Consider the following 18,972-nt stretch of genomic DNA (forward strand, 5'->3'; position numbering starts at 1 on the left):
TTTCAAAGGGTATCTTGCCAAGCTCAACAAGGAGCATTTAACAACAGATGATCAAGATAAGAAGATAATTCTGGCAACACGTTTAGTGAGGGTATGGTCCAAAAGCCCTTTCTTGACAGAGTTGGTAAGGTAGACACCAACATGGCAGGACAAACGACTTTGTCAATGTGTAAGACAGAATGAAGGCATTGACTGATCTATAAAAAGTGAATGTGGACAATGCGGATAAAAAGGCAAACCAAGCAAGCAAAGGCAGTAAAGGGTGAGAAAATGAGGAAAAAGGCTCTCACACAATTCAACGGAGTTCTAGAGGAGCTCACTTGAGCATGAACATGCAAGGGCGATGAACCATAGGCATGCAAGGGTAATGGTAAAGCACTGATATACACGAATCTGACATTATTGCACTTAAACACTTAAAATTATTGCAACATCAAGTATTGGATAGAGGTATTGTGGGAGAAATGCAAGTTAGAGCACCTCGCTCACCGAACACAAGCCACTGCCCGAAAGACAAGTATTAAGGAAGTGAATGGAAAGATAGGCAAATAGATACCAAAGTGAAAACCCCAGGATGGAAAGGAGTGTCAGAAGGGGGCGTACCCCCCATCGTAGACCAACCCAACCGCATCAACCTTTTGGACATGAGGATTTGCATGGTTTGGAGCATCATTGCTCGCTAGGAAGGTGCACGCCAGGAAGGCCAAAAATGAAGAGATCCCTGAAGTAGACCAAAACGGAGAAGCTCGCTCCCATATCCTTCAATGATGAAGATTGATATGGGTGTTATACCTACACAATGACTCCTTTGTGGTAACACTATTAGCCACTAATTACACCACACGCAGGATTCTAATTGATAATGGGAGTTCAGCAGACATCCTATTTCAGGACACGCTTAGGAATATAGGAATCGAGCAAGATAGGTTGCAGCTAGCACCTACATCCCTAAAGGGTTTCTCGAGAGAACTAGTGCAGCATGTTAGCACAATCATGTTACCTATTAAAGCAGGAGTTTGGCCATGTGCAACAACGACAAGGACATACTTTTTGGTGGTGAAAGCTTGTTTGTCATATAATGCGATCATTGATCACCCAACCCTGAACAAGATGCGGGCAGTAAACTCAATTTACTATTTAAAGTTGGAGTTTTTTACGACAAGCAGGCTTTGAAGAACACAGGTGCAGAGGTCCCCATTTTGAAACATAGGGCAAACGAAAAGATAATTCCCTCACTGGCAAAGCTTATCGAGCAGGCTATAGAGACCTGAGATGAGGAGAACTTACGGCAAGTCGAAGCTGCTGAGCCACTGGAGTTAATCAACTTGTTTTTGGACTAACCAAACGTGATGGACAAAATAGGAATACAGATGACACCAAAACTTAGAGAAAAGGTGAAGCATCTCTTCAACGAGCACATGGACGTGTTCATATGGAGGTACTTGGACATGCCAGGACTAGACATGGAGGTAATATAACACCATCTTTGCATTGATCTAGCTGCCAAAAAAGTGAGATAGAAGCAAAGAAATTTCAGCACAAAAAAATATGCGGCTATAGCACAAGAAGTAGAGCGCCTGCTAGAGGCAGGATTCATCAAGGAATCCTACTACTTGGAGTGGCTTTCCATTGTGATGTTAATGAAGACCACTCTGAAGCCAAAGCATGTCGAAGGTCTGATATCTCAGCCTTTAACTCGACGATCTTAGAATCCAACACACGCGAGTGGCCACCCAATCGAGAATAAGCTTCTTCCCATCGTTTCTTCTCCATGAATTAGTGAGAAGACTACACTTGTTCATTTAGGCCAGACTGGCTTCAAGCAACCCATTGATTCAAGGAAGATAGACCTTGAAAGGAACTGCCAAGGATAGTTATAACAAGTAAAGGAAAAATTACAACAAGTGAGTAATAGAGTTGCATACATTGGCAAGAAACTCACCAAGTTCCCTGGCTATCCTAGCGACAAATTGGTTAGAAGACTACCCCACTTTTGGAACAAATGAAGTGGGTGGAACCTAGGTGGAGCTAGAATACTCCGGACAAGGCACGGACCCCTAAAGAGCTGCCTTAGGAGAATAAGCGTCCATTTACTCTATAGGGACCATTGGTAAGGACATCCTCAGAGGAGACACAACATAGGGCAATGTTCCCCTATTTGGCGACAACACGACAGGGAGAGACTCCATAGGGTTCGTAGAAGTGGCGTCACCCTCACCAACCCTTAGGGTGTTGCCTGAGCCAGTAGCAACAACAACCGCAGATACATCCTCCTCAAAGGCAACACCGGACGTGGGTGCATCCTTTAGGGGATCACAACCCCCATAAGCGTTTCACCAATAGCAAAAGTAACTTCCTTGACAAGGGTTGCAACTCGTTCCTAGCGGGCAGGCATATCAATGACAGCTTAGGCACTCTTCACCACATCCTAAGGAATACTCGAGGTGCACCTTTCATTGCCAACCTCTAATACTGCAACAGAGGTATTGGAAGCCAAAGATGAGAAGGAAAACTACTCAAACTTCTCAAACAACGCATCAGGGAAAGAGCTTGGGAAGATGTCAAAAATCATGTCGAAAAAGTTGGGATCCAACGACGAGTAAATGTTTTGGGCCCCTTGACCGATCACATTCGTGAGGCAATCTTCATGCAATGGAAATGGCGATCAATCTCTTAAAGCAGGGGTAATCAAAAGGGTATGGGAACACTGTGTGGCTCCCTTAGGGAGAGTTGGGTTGCGTGGTTGATCGCCCTTCGTGCAAGGTCTTTTTCCCTTAGGGTCAGAGGGAGGAAGGGTGGATCTCTTGTGCTGGTGGGTGGGCCTTGGATTTGTTGAGGCTAGGAATTAATGACCCATAACACGCAATTGATCAAGCATAACTAAGAAGCAATCAATGTTCTCCTCAGTAAGGGCAACCTTCAAACAAAAAGAATCAGGGTTCTCCTTAACCCACACATAGATGAGATCCAAACGAGCCATCTCCCCCTAGTGGCAGTCACCTCAAAGCTGCGACTATCTAGGACAAAACTCCAAGAGGTCCTAATGGGAAGTTCACGGCGGACCGCCTCGTAAGGAGGAAATTCTCAACCAACTCCAAAATCAAAAAACAATATATGATCCTAGTTTTTGATATGGGAGTAGCTAGACTCGAGGTGGTTGACCTGATAACCGATTCAAACAGAAACTACATTGGCTCCCGTCATGCTTGCTCATGCCATGAGAGTGGAAAAACTCACGTGTGATAAGGTCAAGGTTTTCTTCCCCTACTGCTTATAAGGCTTGCATCTATACAATGCAACAAGACAACAAGATTCTCCAAGTGTTAGGCAGGTTTGAGAAGGAGCCATTTTCAAATAATCCAAAATGTCATGAACTAGGCGACAAAAGGTGAGTCTCAGGCCCATCGAGAACAAGTTGATATAGAGCTCGACTTGTTTGAAACTCCCCACTAAGTAGGCAATGTTGCTACGTGAGTCAGGAAGGATCTCAAAAATGTCGTACCATTTCCTCACAGAGTCTAGTTCTACCTGGGTGGTGGTAACTATCCATTGGCTCCAAAAGCAACAAAGGGAGAGTAGTCGACTCCGCAAGAGTTGTTTTGTGAGTGGCACGAACGAGAAGAATGGAGAGCATTTGGGAAGAGTTTGTGAGCGCCATCAAGATGGAGTGCGGAAAGCTTGAAGATGAAGGAAGATAGGAAATGGAGAGGGATAGTCAAATGCAAAGAGAATGAGAGCAGTGAGAAGAACTTGGAGCATAAAGAGAAAAGTGAGGGAACAAGAAGAAAATCGACGTTATGAGAAGATGAAACGACACAAGAGAGCAGGTGTCAAGCCAAGAAGATGGCACCACGTGTCGAAATGTGAAAGAGCACACTAGACAAAACCCCACATTTTGCACTGCACAAAGAGACAGGTATGATATCCGTCAGACAACGTCAGATTCCACGAACTGTCGAGCAGGCAAAACATCCAGGGAAACAAACTGTGCACAATACAAAAAAGGACACATGTCCAAGTAAGTAGGTTGTAAAAATAAACCGGAGAACTAGAAAGCCAGCCCGGATTGGTTGGTTTGGTTCGATTTTGGACCGATTCCTCCATTTTAAAAACCGATATGGTCCCGATTTTATGTTTTCTAGGACCAGACCGGTTCGTATATTTATATATTTATAATTAATTTTTAATATTATATATAATATTTTTATATTATATATAATTTTTATAATTTATAATTATATATGAAATAATGTTATATTATAATTTATAACATAAAATTTTAATTTTAATTTTAAACATGAACATTTATTTGATCATATGTTTTAAATATAAAATATCTATTAATTGCATTTTATGGCTTAATAAATTCTCAACATATTCCTTTTGATAAATATATTAGTAATACTAATATACATTAGTATATTAACTACTATATTATCACTAACATATAGTAATAGTACTATACCAATAGTATTACTATATGCTAAATAGTATTAGTGTATTACTAATATTTATATATATAAGCATAAGAGATTAGAAATTTAATATATATTAAAAATCGGAAAACCAGACCAGAATCAGTAAAACTGGAAATACTGGTTTAAAAGGATAACCGGTTCAATATCGGTTCTTGAAAATGCAAAAACGGTGTATACCGGTTCGATCCTAAAATTTATCTAAAATCGGACCAAATCGGACCGATTACACCTCTTTTTTTTCAATAAAACAACATTTTTATTAAAGAACCCCCACTTATGTCGGAGGAAAACCATGTAAGCAAACCAAAACCCCAAGGGATTGCCATAAACAATAAAACCATCCCAAAAGAACCAGAACAACACCAACGCAACAACACCAAAATCCAGAATAGAACCCAGAAAAAAACCAAAACACTATGAACCTATACATATTCACATCGTTTTTTCAATAGCTAGGCAAGCCCAACTTATCCATATGTAGTACTCCATGCAAAGGTGCTGGTAAGCTCACGTCCGCACCCCACCTACAAACCAACCCAGCTTCACCCCAACGTGCAAGCAAATTTGCAGCTCTATTTCCTTCTTGAAATTGATGCACCACTTCATAGCGCATCCCAGCCAAAGTCTCAAGAAGCTCCTTGACCGGTTACATCCTACAAGGAAGTACTCAATCGATTTGAAAAAGGGTAAAGTTCAAAAAAGAAAATTCCTGCTGACACACATGTGGCGAGAATTTGCGAGGCAATTGTTGGGTGCAAATATATATATTTTTGGCAAGGAAATGTTAGTTGGTAAACAATGGCGAAGCCATGAGGGATTCACGTGACCAAAGATGACTAAAAGAATAAAACTGCACGAAATGCATCGTATGGGCCTAGAGATAAAGCCCATAAAGTCATCATGTTTAGCATGAAAACTCAACCGACCTTATCCTTATAAGATCAGGATCCACTGGATAAGTTTGAGCAAGACACCTACCCTCAAGGACACAATCAATAACAGAATCATGCTCAGGAAAGTAATCTACCATACTTAGTACCAAGAACCCTGCCTTGAAGGGTCATGTCATGGTAGAAAGCCTCAACCTTTATAAATAACCAACTAAATATGTTCTAGAGACGATTACTCATTATCGTTCTTTGTTGAGAGTAGTAAATTCCTCTCTGACTTAACCATCGGAGTATCCCCACCGGATTCCTCAAGGCTCTTGTTATGGCTACAAGATGGTTGAAACTCTCTTTCTTTTGTAATTGGATGGCATATCTTTAAAAAAGTCAACCATTTTTTGGATGATAAAGATCAGTGGATCTATATTTCCTGTAATGGGCACTTCCCTAGGTAGGAAGGCCATAGTCCCATCTCATATTTTCCTACTCAAACCGTCTGCAATTCCTTATAATCATTATCAAGATTAAGGTCAGGCTTAGGAGTGTTTGGATGTCAACCCCAAGAGTTTAATCACTCTATGAGTCAGGCTATTCTGCCGCTCAAAGTAGCCCGCTCCACTTGACCGATAGTGTATTTTACAAGTTTTTTTTTTCATTTTTCTATTCACATTTTTAAATATTTTAAAAAAATAAAAAAAAAATACACCAATACATTTAAAATAATTTCCTTAATTATTAAGTAAAAATAAATAATTTTTTTTTTCCGAACGGTCAAGTTGAGAGGTCACATTTGGTGGGCAAACTAGCTTTTCCCATCACTCTATATATAAGTTCATAGGCTAATTGAATGTAGAGAGCCCTTCAATTAATAGACACGGTCTCCCACATGTAGCATGTGTATTAAGATTAGTCAATCTAAGAAATCAGGTTGGCAGAACTTAAATCAAGAAATTAATTTGTCCTAGCTAGGTATTAAACTTAAGATAGTTACACTAAACCCTAGGAGATTTATTGGGCGGTGGGGGTGGTGAGTTGAACTAGGGTTAGGGAATCTAAACAGCCTAACAAGATCCTACATTCGTGCAAACTCATTGTTTGTTTCCTCGGAAGGGCAGTCGCAAAGCATAGAACTCGCATATAACAAATGCAATTAGTCAAAATTCAAAATAGAGCCCGAGAATTGAGACAATTGCCTTGGTCCTCATGGACATATAAGTCTGTGTTGAGTCAAAAGAGCCTCTTCAAAGTTGCTTTGGCAACCAACGTATTTTTAATACCCAAAACACTAAAAAATGAAGGTTTTCAGGGGATGCATTGCTTTTAGAGTTTAGACACAAAAATGCTTCAAATGTTCCCAACACCAATGAGGTACCTTTGTGGTAGACATAGACCCCTTTTTCCATTTAAAAATTCCATCAATCAGGCCCTGTAAACCTATAGATATTCCCATAGCCCAAAAACCCACATTGGAGGAACACAAGCTTGACCTTTAGAAATTATTTCTTCCAAACATTCCTTCAGTTTCAACTAAGCATACAACAAGACTTGGCTCGGTTTTGATATACAAAACATCTCATTTCATCTAATCATTACAATTTTTTCAAACTTCTATACAAATTATAATAAACAATTCAATTTTTTCAAATTTTAAAATAAAAATAATATTAAAAAATAATATTTTAATAATATTTTATTATACTTTCAACAAAATATCTCATTTGAACTGCGTAGCCAAACAAGGCCTAAAAGAAAGTAAACAAGTCAGCTGGACATAGTCCCCATAAGGCATAAGCTTCTAAGTAATAAGAAAAACAAAATATATATATATATATATAAAAATAAAATAAAATAAAATAAAAAAAATAAAAAAAAAATAAAAAAAGAAAGAAGAAGAAGAGGAGGAGGAGATTAGTGTTACAAATTTCTTATGTATTTGAATATTTTTCACCCTTCATTAAAGAAGAAATCCAATTAAAGAAGCAGCAGAGAGAGAGAGGCAAACAGACACTCTCCATGCATGCCCTTTATCTTTTGTCTTGTTTTAACTGCTTTATTTCCCCTCATTGAAGACCAAATAGAGAAAACTAAGTTGTAGTATTGCCATTGCTTGGGTATTGGATCGGACCTAACTTTGCTGACCATGGGTAGAAGTTAGAGAGAGAAAGAGAGAAACACACTTCGATTGGGAGAGGGAGAGAAGGAAGGGGGTCCGGGTAGTGCATGTCTTGGCTGGGTGAGTGAGAGACGAGAGTGGTTGGGTGACCAACTGACCAAATCCAAAAGCCTCCTCTCTCCAAGTCCCACCAAAGCTGGTTTTGGGTCGGTCTTGGATTTGGGTAAAAAGCCGAGAGAGAGAGAGAGCCGAGCTCCCCCTCCTCCGAACACTTTATTCTCTCTTCAAATTCGATACTTTGCTCTGTACCCACAACGAGGTTTTTTTTTCTTTTTTTGCGCACAGAGCAAAACTCACTCTCTCTCTCTCTCTCTCTCTCTCTCTCTCTCTCTCTCCCCGACATTGTCTTGTTTTATCCTCAGAATCTCATAGTCTCACTTCTACGCATTCAGGGGCTCTGTCCTTCTCCCTCCCTCCCTCCTTCGGTCTCTCTCCCTCCTTGGTTCCCTTTCAGAATTCCTCTGTTTTCTCTCGACTCAACCCTGAAAATAAAGTGAAACGGAAGCTATTGATCTCAGTATTTTTGGGTTTTATCAAGTGTTTGTAAGTCCAGCATAATGCTGAGAAACTGGGATTTTCCTTGTTCCCTCAATTTTTTCTTCTCTTCAATGCCTGAGGAAACAAAAGTATTGCCTGCCCTTTTGTTCTGTTATACTCTCTTGCAAATCAGTAGTTTCTCCCCTTTTTTTGGCATAAATTAGAGGATTTTCTCTCATTAATTGGTTTATTCTAGAGAGATTAACAACCTAGTTTCTGGGGAGTTTTTTTGGTTCCTAGATTTGATTTTTCCATGTAGTTTTTGTTCATTTTTTCCCAGTCAGTCTTTCCAAATAATTCTTGAAGAACGAATTAAAGTTAGTTATTATAAATCTTGATAGCTATATGAAGTTTGTGCGACAATGAGAGATGGGAGTTCCAAGAAAAGCAAGGTTTGAAAATTGCCACTGCTTCTCACAATGTGTACTTTTTTTCTTCTCAATTTTTGGGTTGTGAGATTGCTGACTCTGTATACTTGGTGAAGCTTTCATGGCCGAGGACATTGGTCAAGAAGTGGTTCAATATCAAGAACAAAGCTGAGGACTTTCACGCAGACGATATCGTATATGAAGGTAATAATGGCCGATAATTTTGTCGATTATAGCACGATTTGGATTCGATTTAGGGCTCTGGAGTTGGTAGTCTTAACTTTTATTTCAACGGGAAAAAAAAAAAAAAAAAAAAGGATTTTCTCAGCAATAATTTACCTGCTTTAAGGTCCTCTTAGACCCTGAACGCACTTAGCATTATTCTTCCTCTGTATCAATGTTTCGTACAACAATTGTATTTTTGGGGATGTAAGGGGGTCTGCAAATTCTATTAGCAGCTTAAGATCTGTTCTCTGTTTTCTTCCTATCTTTCAAGTTCGATTATTTTTGTTTGCAACTAAAATGTATTTGTTTTTTAATGGTGCTTAAATGTATAATGTCGATGCATTCAGTGGAAAAGAGCACAGCTTTAATAACTTTTTGGTTTTTCTTTTTCAGGTGGTGATGAAGAGTGGAGGAAGAACAACTGTTCAGAGAGGGAGGCATGCACAATCAAGAAAAGCAAAACAGGTTCAGTATCAGACACCTATGTATTGCTTTGGACCACAATATTCTCAACACGACAGAAAATATCGCTAAAATTTAGTTAGAAAAAGCAATTATGTTTTAAGAAGCTCATTATTTCTTGCTCCCAATTATTTTCACTAAACCTTCTAAAACCCCATAAAAAAATGCAGAGAGATCATTCAGACGGAACTCTGATTGTATCCGGCGAGGTAAGATCGATCTGGATGCCTCACAAGTTACAGATGTGCATAATTACAGGTATGCTCTATTGTTACTCATTGCCTTGTACTGATTAATGTATCCCGTCAAGGGGTGGTTTTATTTGAGTTCCTGTTCCGTTTGATTTATAGGCTTTTTGTAGCTACATGGAATGTCGCTGGAAAATCTCCTCCTAATAATTTGAGTCTTGAAGATTGGCTTCATACCTCTCCTCCTGCTGACATTTACGTTCTTGGGTATCCCCTGTTAATCAAACCTTGTTTTCTCTCATTTGTTTTAGTAGAGCAACTTTTCTGGTATTCTGAAGCCTTCTTTGATCCCTTCGGCTCCCAGATTTCAAGAAATTGTTCCTTTGAATGCTGGCAATGTGTTAGGCACAGAAGATAATTGGCCTGCTAGAAAATGGCTAGCTCTTATCAGGAAGACCTTGAACAGTCTTCCGGGCACTAGTGGTGGATGCCACACACCTTCACCAATCCCTGATCCTGTTGTTGAATTAGATGCTGACTTTGAAGGATCAACAAGGCAGAATAATTCCTCACTTTTCCATAGGCGATCATTCCAGTCCTTGAGTCGAAGCATGAGATTGGGCCACGACATGGCAATGCCACAGCCCCGACTTGATCGGCGGTATAGCATTTGTGACCGGATTATTCTTGGGAACAGGCCAAGTGACTATGACTTCAATTTCAGATATGGCTCTTCTGATGATGAGAATGGGCCAGGGGATTCTCCAGAGGCAACACAGTATTCACCAGTATCCTACAGTGGGCCTTTGTCCTTGGAGGATAGAGATAGACAGCCAGGCCACTCAAGGTACTGCTTGATTGCCAGTAAGCAAATGGTTGGGATATTTCTAACAGTTTGGGTAAAGCGCGATCTAAGGGATGATGTTCGCAACATGAAAGTGTCCTGTGTGGGAAGAGGATTGATGGGCTATCTTGGAAACAAGGTATACTTTTCTTTGTGGCAATTTTCTTGAATTTGAGAGCAAAAATATCATGAACCAGGTAATGGCGGCATTCTCATTTTCTTGGGTTTTCCAGGGTTCGATTTCTATTAGCATGTCTTTCCACCAAACAAGCTTTTGCTTCGTATGTAGCCATTTGACCTCTGGGCAAAAGGATGGTGATGAGCTAAGGAGAAACTCTGATGTCATGGAGATTCTTCGGAAGACAAGGTTTCCTAGGGTTCATGGCACGGGGGACTCGGGTTCCCCTCAAACAATTCTAGAACACGAGTAAGGCTATATTCAATAAATTTCAATTGGCTCTTATGTTCCTTATCTTATCTATAATGTTCTGAAAGAAACTTTCTCATTGCTTTTGATTTTAAATTTAATTGCCTTGGTGCAGTCGAATTATCTGGCTAGGGGATTTGAACTATCGTATTGCTCTATCTTACCGATCTGCGAAGGCTCTTGTTGAGATGCATGATTGGAGGGCATTGCTCGAAAATGACCAGGCATGCTTACAACCCTAGATGTAGTATGGATATTTATCTACTATTTATGTGGTTATTTCTAATGTATCAGAGTGTATTTATTGTGAACCATTTCCAAACTGCTCATTCTGATATTCGTTGATATTTTCAGTTGCGTATAGAGCAGAGACGTGGGCATGTCTTTGAGGGATGGAATGAAGGAAAAATATACTTTCCTCCTACCTACAAGTATTCAAATAATTCTGATAGATATGCAGGGGATGATAGGCACCCAAAGGAGAAGCGAAGAACTCCCGCATGGTGACTATTGCAAAATATACTGTCATAAGGCAGTGTATACTTATCATATAAATGGAACAGTGGAATGTAGAAAATCAGTATATACAATCTAATCTGGTTGTTTGTATGTGAAGGTGTGATCGTATATTATGGCATGGCAGAGGCCTCCATCAATTATCATATGTTCGAGGGGAGTCAAGGTTCTCAGATCATAGGCCAGTTTATGGCATATTCTTGGTGGAGGTTGAGTCTTTAAACCGGAGCCGAATCAAGAAAAGCATGAGTTGTTCCAATGCCAGGATTGAGGTAGAAGAGTTGTTGCCATATATGAACGGATACACTGATCTCAATTTCTTTTGAGGGCTGGAAATCACATTCCAGTATGCTCAACTAGAAATAATTGGAGAAGGATTAGATGATGTTCAAGGTAGTTTAAATTACCGCAAAAAGATCTCTATCAGCTACTCGCATTAATGTGATTCTATTTAATCAAATAAAATTTGAATTGACTGTTTACAAGATTTACACTTAAACTGTATTACAGGACTTACCACAAATACGTAATGCTGAGATCAAACTACAAGTTTCTGAGATATTCCAACACCAGTTTGCCTCCTCATCAATCAGGTATTTGCCTTAGTTCATCCTTCCGATCAGGTTTATATTTTGCTCACAAAAGTTAAGAGGTCAGATTTTCAATTCAGTTGTATCATATACCTAGTTTGGATAGTTTACAGTCTTCCTTTCAGGAGAGACAAGGTTGATAAATGTTTGTCAGAAGCTAAAAGTAATTCTCACTTTTTACCCAATTAAAGCTGTGAACTGTGGAGTCAACTCCTACACCAAATAGTAGGTTCCTGAGAAAACGTTGGAAGTTATTTCTTTTTTCTTCCAGAGCTTTTAGTTAAGATCTCTTGCCAGGTACATGTGCTGGAGAGAACTCAACCTTGGTGGTGTGATAGAAACACACTGCTCTCCAAAATCCAAAAGAAGGTTGGTCCCTTCTTTCTTTTCCTATACTTGGGCTGGCTGTACTTCTTCTTCCTCATACCTTTTATCTAATTCTCTCCATATCTATCCTTGTCACAACAGGTACATAAATAATTGGGTGTTCTGTTTTTCAATCACTAAATCCAGAAGTTTGTGGCTCACAATCCCTTTCATTGCAAAGTCTAATTAACATGGTCGTCACTCCTGGTATTAAACTGGTATGCTCAAACCTAAGCTGCTTATCATAATATAATGTTTTTCTGTTTTTATGTTAATAACTTCTACTGATGCCAACTTCAACGGGTGTCCTACTGGTCCTGGGATGAGCCAAATAAAATTGGATGTTCTGGGTTCAAAATCCCACATTTAACTCTTTGAGTCCATCGGGTGGGAGAATTTTTACTTGAATTACTAGATGTGCACGAGCTCTTTGCCGAAAGCCTGTGCACCCTCGAGATTAGTCGAGTTTTTGTCCCGGACACCCATTGCCAAAAAAAAAAAAAAATTGTGCTGATGTCTTACAAACTCAAGCCAATTGGGGATTTTAAAAGCTAACAGAAAAAGGCATATTTTGTGTGTATGCAGGATCAAGTAATGGCCCAGTGTTGATTAAAGAAGCACCAACTTTATTGGATATCTAACGAACAATTGTTTTCTGTTAAAGGAGACTCGGATCTGTGTTATTCTTAAGGAAAGCATTAGAGATGTGATGGGTAGTCGTTACTACCCAAAAAAAAAAAAAAAAAAAGGAAAAGGTATTAGCGATTGTCTGATTGATACGAAGCTTCTTTTTCTGTTGCTGTCAATGGTTTTACTGGAAGGAAAACATAACAGTTAATTTGGTTGACTGTCTCCATTTTATTTCATTTTTTGTCTACATTCAAAAAGCAAACAACAGCCTACACTTTTTATAGATGTGTCAGGTAGTTAACATGCACTTACCCCCAAAGTCACATTTTCATTCCTTGCCATTCTTTCTATTCAAATTTGCGTCAAAACTGGAGATGTGGAGTTCGAAATCTCCAATAAAAAAAAGAAAAAATAGCTGGCGCCAAAACTTAGCACCTCTCCCCCACTTAATGCAACAAAATCAAATTCAAGGACGTTATCTTGCTTTCAAAAGCAAGCCCATGATTTAGTTTAAATTATCTTCTAAGCATACAAAATATAGAAATGATATTTACAGTCTTAGGGTGTGTAAGTTTCGTATAATTTCTTTGAAAAAAGTTGATAACTCAGTGATTTATATAAAAAATTATTTTTTTAATAGTAATTCTCACTTTTTTTAAAAGAAATGTATGAGATTTACACACTTTATAATAACTGATTCAAGCTTTCAAGTGTAAGTTGGCAGTGAAATTGCATGCCACTTCTGTTGGGCACAAGATATTGATCCACAAGGCGACAACCTATCCTATCTTGGAAAACCATGCCAAGCAAGAAGTTTATGAACTGTTTTGTTGTAGTTTTCCTCGTCCAAAGTACACCTGGACATTATTAGTGTGTTTCAATAGCGTTTGCTCAGGCAAAGTGGAAAGAGTAGTTGGAAGTTTACTTATACGAGTAAGTTTACATATAATCATAATATAATCGCCGCATAATCTCTTTGAAAAAGAGTGATATCTACTATTAAAAAATTAATTTTTTTTATGTAGGTATCATGTTTTATTCACTTTTTTTAAAGTGATTATGCATTGTTACACAATTCACTATTGTAAATATTTTTCCTCTTCAGAATATATAGATGATTTTAACTCCACGTGGAATCCATCTAAGCATATTTATTGACAAGGCTAAAAAAAGTCATATTTCTTGTCTTTAGTTGACTTGGACTATGATTACATTTTTCGAAAGTTTAGATAGTAAGTTGAGATGAGATGAAAGTTGAATAAAATATTATTATTGTTTTGAGATTTGAAAAAATTGAATTGTTTATTGTATTTTATGTGAAATTTAAAAAAATTATAATGATTAAATTAAATTAAATGAGTTAAAATGCTTTTGGTGTCCAAACCTCACCCAAGTCACACTATCCAGAAGAAAGATACTAATTTTTGGTAAGGAAGAGAGAGAGAAAATAATCGTAATATTTTAGAAGATGGAAACAGAAGTCATTGTTATAAGCTTGAGAGCTAAACATTTTATTATTGTTGTCATTGTTATTTTTATCTATGCCTTAAATTAAGGAAATTTTGTCCATTTTTCTCTCTCCTCTTTTATTTATTATTATTATTATTATTATTATTATTATGCTGCAAATTTTGTCTCCAACTCCAAGATTTTCAGAAGAGAAGTGTAAGAATTATAAAGAAATTTTATGAAAGTAAACTTAAAAATTAAACTAAATTTATAAAATAGGTTAAATTTAATTTTATAATATAATATATTTGTAAATATATATTCACTTTGAGAGTAGTCATTTGGATTAAAAAATACATTCAAATTATCTCATCTCATCTCATTTTATTATTATAATATTTTTAAATTCTCACACAAAATATAATAAATAATTTTAAATCTTAAATCTTAAAATAATAATAATATTTTATTTAATTTTTAATTTTTATTTAAAATTATTTCATCCTATTACCGTACAAACAGCTCTTAAAACATTTCTTTCCCAAGAAATTCTCCATAGGCTGTTACAGGAAATTGTGTTGAGGCTGCAGTCATTGGTCAGATCAGTCTTCTTTAATACAGACTTCAAGTGATACGTACTATAGTTTGTAACGTCAATTTCGAACAGAGTAGAAAATTAAAGGAAATTAACAGTAAAAAAAAAAAAACTGAACGACTTGTTTCTCACCATAAAAGGTGAAAAGACGTTGGAGACAGAGATTAAAAGACGTTTAGAATTTAAATTTTATTATTATAATTTTTTTTAAATTATTATAATTTTTTTAAATTTTAATATAAAATATAATAAATAATTTAATTTTTTTAAAATTTTAAAATAATAATAATATTAAAAAATAATATTCTAATAATATTTTATTATCTCAATTCAATTCAATTCAACTCAACTCAATTCAACATTCAAAAACAACTTAAAAGTAAAAGTTACTTCTTTTTCTTAATAAATATAAATATTTAAAAAAAAAATCATTAGAGAGGAATACGTGGCACACCGACAGTGAGATTCAAGTTAAAGAAAATAATAAATAAATAAATATATTATAAATAATAAATGATAGGAACACTATCACTATCCTTCGGATTGGGGTAAATTCATCCATTCATTCATCATTCATGATTCATGTGGTGTTCCTGTTGAGTCGTTGACTCTTTTCTGTAATTCCGATACCTGAAGTTTCGTGGAGTGGGCAATGGGTTTGAGATCAAGATTACTCAAGGTAAGGTAAATACGTCAAATCCATGCACTTCAGTGTTCGCGACAGAATTCCTTGTTTGCATGTACGGTAATAAAGTTGGAAATGACCATTTTATTAATAATTGTTTTATAAGATTTGATTTGATTTGATTTATAAAAAGATTTGACCATCCAATACGATTTGTACGAAGATTTGACCATTTTAAAGTTAGAAATCATCATTCAATAATGGAAAATACTATTTTACCTCCAATTTTAATCTTTTAAAGTAATTGATTTTTCTTTTAGTAATTAAGAAAATAATTTTAAATGTATTAATATATTTTTTTTATTTTTTAAAAATATTTAAATATATTAAAAAAATATAAAAAAATAGTTAGACAGTACGCCTAACATTAAAGGTGGAGGCGGCAGAGTAGCCCCACCCTTCAATAATTTAGAGTAAATTTTACTTATAAAATTTAAATTTTTATATTTATTTTATAAATTAGATTATGATTGAGAAGTGATATTAATTCATCTCATTTCATCATTACAAATTTTTTAAATTTTATATACAATATAATAAACAATTCAACTTTTTCAAAACTTAAAAAATAATAATATTAAAAAATAATATTCTAATAATATTTTATTCAATTCATTTAAAATTATCTTATTCCACTTTATCTCATATCTCAATCCAAATGGAGCTTATATTAAATAATTATTTTATTAAAATTGTCTTAAAAATAGAATTTTTATTTAATTCATTCCCTTAACACTTTCTTAATACTTGTTGTGTTTCTTTATCCTTTAAAGTGGTACTCAGAGGCGTGACTCCGTCTGTTCAAATAGACAGATATAGCGAATCACTCTTTACACAAAACATTAATTTCATGAATAGGGTTTTCATTGTTTTATGTCTCAGTTTGTATACGGACATCGTTTTTGCATTTGCCCTGTAGTCATAGAATTCTCAAATTCAAGATTCTGACTCTGCTTTCTATACAGTCTACTATATGAAATATTCAGTGTATATCTTAGTATAAGAAAAATGATTGTGTAAAAAGTTATGACTTTTGTTGGAATATTACCTTCATTCATAATATTCTAGCATATGTATGTTAATATAACTTATTTTCTACCATATTTAATTTATTGTATAAATCAATTAGTGTCATTGATTTATTATATTTTTATTCTTTCTCTAGATTCACCTAAATAGTGGCATATATTATGTATTCAAGAATATAGCTGAGAATAGTAAAGATGTAGCCATCAAATTCTAGCTCTCCCATTCTCTCTTCTCTATCTCTTTTTCTATTTAATTACATTTTCTTCGTATAAAGATTACTTCAATTATCGTTATTTGTCAATTCTTAATGTTATCGAATGCACATTTGGTGTGTTGAAAGAACGATTTAAAATTTTAAATTTAATGCCTGCATATACCATTGGGAGGGTAAAGACTAATCATTACAACATGTTGTACGCTGCATAATTTTATTATAATAGTGATGCTGAATGATTGGTTATTCAAAAGCATCACGTAGCTCTCTCGAAACTGGCGTGGGGAGGGTGATGTGACAGAATCATCTCGTCATCCAAACAGACATGACGACCAAATCAAGCCAAATTATGGATGCAATTAGGGATAGAATTGCAATACCTATATAGGCAACTATGAGTGGCCATTGAACGTGTATTTAAAACTAAGCATGTAATGGTGTAGTTCTTATTGAAATTTATAAATATTTTTCAATATTTATTTTGAATTGGATTGGCGCTTTGAATATTGACATTTCATAAATTTTTGGGTAAATTCGAATTAAAAAAATCCAACTATCTAAAGTTTATAAGACCAATAAATTTTGTGTAATTCGAATTAAATAAAACCAATATATCAGTGCCGGATTTCCAAATTAAAAAATTAGGGAAAAAATATAGAAATCTACTTATAATCGATATTTATAATTGCATATTCTATATATAATTGATTGGAATTTTTGAATTGCAACAAATGACAAAAAAAATAACTGACAATTTTTCGTCCCTCTAATTGAAATTTAGAATTAGCTAATTTTTTGTGGGACCCACTCATAATTTAGAATTTTCGAACCAAAAAAATTGGGTCAAAAAATAACGTAGGGAATTTTTTATTATATAATTGATAATTAGAAGGATATATGTTATACAAAAATTTGACATTTTTGAAAAGAAAAATGATAGTTGCAGTCGTGAGTGCGCAAACGCCGTGCAATCATTTTGAAAAAAAATGAATATATACGAGAGTTACATGAAAATAATAATAATTCTTTTAATAATAGACCTCATTTTTTTTTCAAAGTAACTGTACGACGCTTGCATACTCCACAACTACATATAGTATTGCTCTTTAATTTAATAATTGATACCAGTTAATTTCAAATATATTCATAACTATTATCCAATCATTAAAAATATTTTTCAATAATTGGTGAGATCCACCATTTTATCAAATTTATAAAAAATTTAAAATCATTTCATCTCGCTTCCATATTTAAAAAAGTACTTTTATAAACAAAATCATCTCATTTTAACTCAAATATCCCCATTATTATTTATAAATTTTTCATCTGGATTGAATGTTTGATCACGACCCCCATGTGTTGGCCTGGAGTTGCCTTCTGACATTGCATTATAGCTCTACAGTATAGGGCGAGAGCAATTCTTGCCCTTTTTTTTTTTAATTTCTATTTTAAGAAATGAAAATTAATAAAAGTAATTTCTGTAAGATGAAAATAAGATTAAATTAGAAATAAGATCCATTCATTTCTATATGGACAACAAAAGGGAATCATTTAGTAGCATGATAAACAATTGCTACCAAATATAGCATAGACTAGTTTTTAACTTTTATTTGAGGATAAATAACCATACAACTGATCTAATATTAATATACTTTACATATATATAACTTTACATAAATTCTAATTTCGATAATGCTACTTAAACTTCGATGTAGGCAATTAATACCCGATATGAATTGTATGAATTCATTCAGAGAAATGATATAGTTATAAAGAGATCCTATAAAAATAAATTCACAAGCTTATATGATTATATATGATACGTTGAATCTATTTTGTAATAAAAATAACTTTAGTCACAAATACTCTAGGCATGATGCGGTTTCTCAAATTGTAAAATTATTTTTATTGTAAAGTAGATCTAATGGATTATATGAAGTCACGTCAGTTTGTAAGATTACTTTTATGTAATGTGTTTGTGGCTGTAACATTACTCTAACTGATATTATCTTTTGTTCTGTATTCTGTTTCTGCTTCACCACACAATACATGGCTTTGGACGTATGTGTAGAGTCATATCAAATGGCATCTGAATTCTTAAGACTACTTGTTGTGAGAATTTAGAACAAGTCATTAATGCTCTTTTGATGAGCATGGTTGGGAATTTAGGATTCCAATTTTATATGCTCCCAAAGGAAAAAACTTGGTGATTGGAGTTTAGAATTTGCTGAACAGAGAGGGTCTAATCGGCATCAATCCACAGTTTCAAGAGCCAGTTGACATGCAGAATGAGAGTTGAGAGAGAATAC

At 35.3% G+C, this 18,972-nt stretch overlaps 1 protein-coding gene across 6 annotated transcripts; it reads left to right on the plus strand.

Annotated features, from left to right (window-relative positions):
- The first annotated feature begins 7,572 nt into the window (after nucleotides 1–7,572).
- Nucleotides 7,573–12,917, plus strand: LOC121263551 (type I inositol polyphosphate 5-phosphatase 4-like). 6 transcript variants are annotated; one of them, XM_041166505.1, is made up of 15 exons: nucleotides 7,575–8,467; nucleotides 8,560–8,647; nucleotides 9,062–9,133; nucleotides 9,301–9,388; nucleotides 9,481–9,585; nucleotides 9,683–10,301; nucleotides 10,396–10,589; nucleotides 10,705–10,813; nucleotides 10,944–11,092; nucleotides 11,206–11,498; nucleotides 11,616–11,698; nucleotides 11,821–11,920; nucleotides 11,993–12,064; nucleotides 12,164–12,279; nucleotides 12,647–12,917. In XM_041166505.1, exons 1-10 carry the CDS (start codon nucleotides 8,438–8,440, stop codon nucleotides 11,429–11,431), a joined length of 1,680 nt encoding a protein of 559 aa, XP_041022439.1. In that variant the 5' UTR covers nucleotides 7,575–8,437; the 3' UTR covers nucleotides 11,432–11,498; nucleotides 11,616–11,698; nucleotides 11,821–11,920; nucleotides 11,993–12,064; nucleotides 12,164–12,279; nucleotides 12,647–12,917. The 6 variants fall into 6 exon arrangements, with proteins under 6 accessions (XP_041022440.1, XP_041022439.1, XP_041022438.1 ...); XM_041166504.1 differs by having other exon boundaries at nucleotides 11,616–11,920; XM_041166502.1 differs by having other exon boundaries at nucleotides 11,821–12,064.
- The last annotated feature ends 6,055 nt before the right edge of the window (nucleotides 12,918–18,972 follow it).

This window comes from Juglans microcarpa x Juglans regia, chromosome 4S (genome assembly GCF_004785595.1).
Source record: "Juglans microcarpa x Juglans regia isolate MS1-56 chromosome 4S, Jm3101_v1.0, whole genome shotgun sequence".
Taxonomy (NCBI): Eukaryota; Viridiplantae; Streptophyta; class Magnoliopsida; order Fagales; family Juglandaceae; genus Juglans; species Juglans microcarpa x Juglans regia.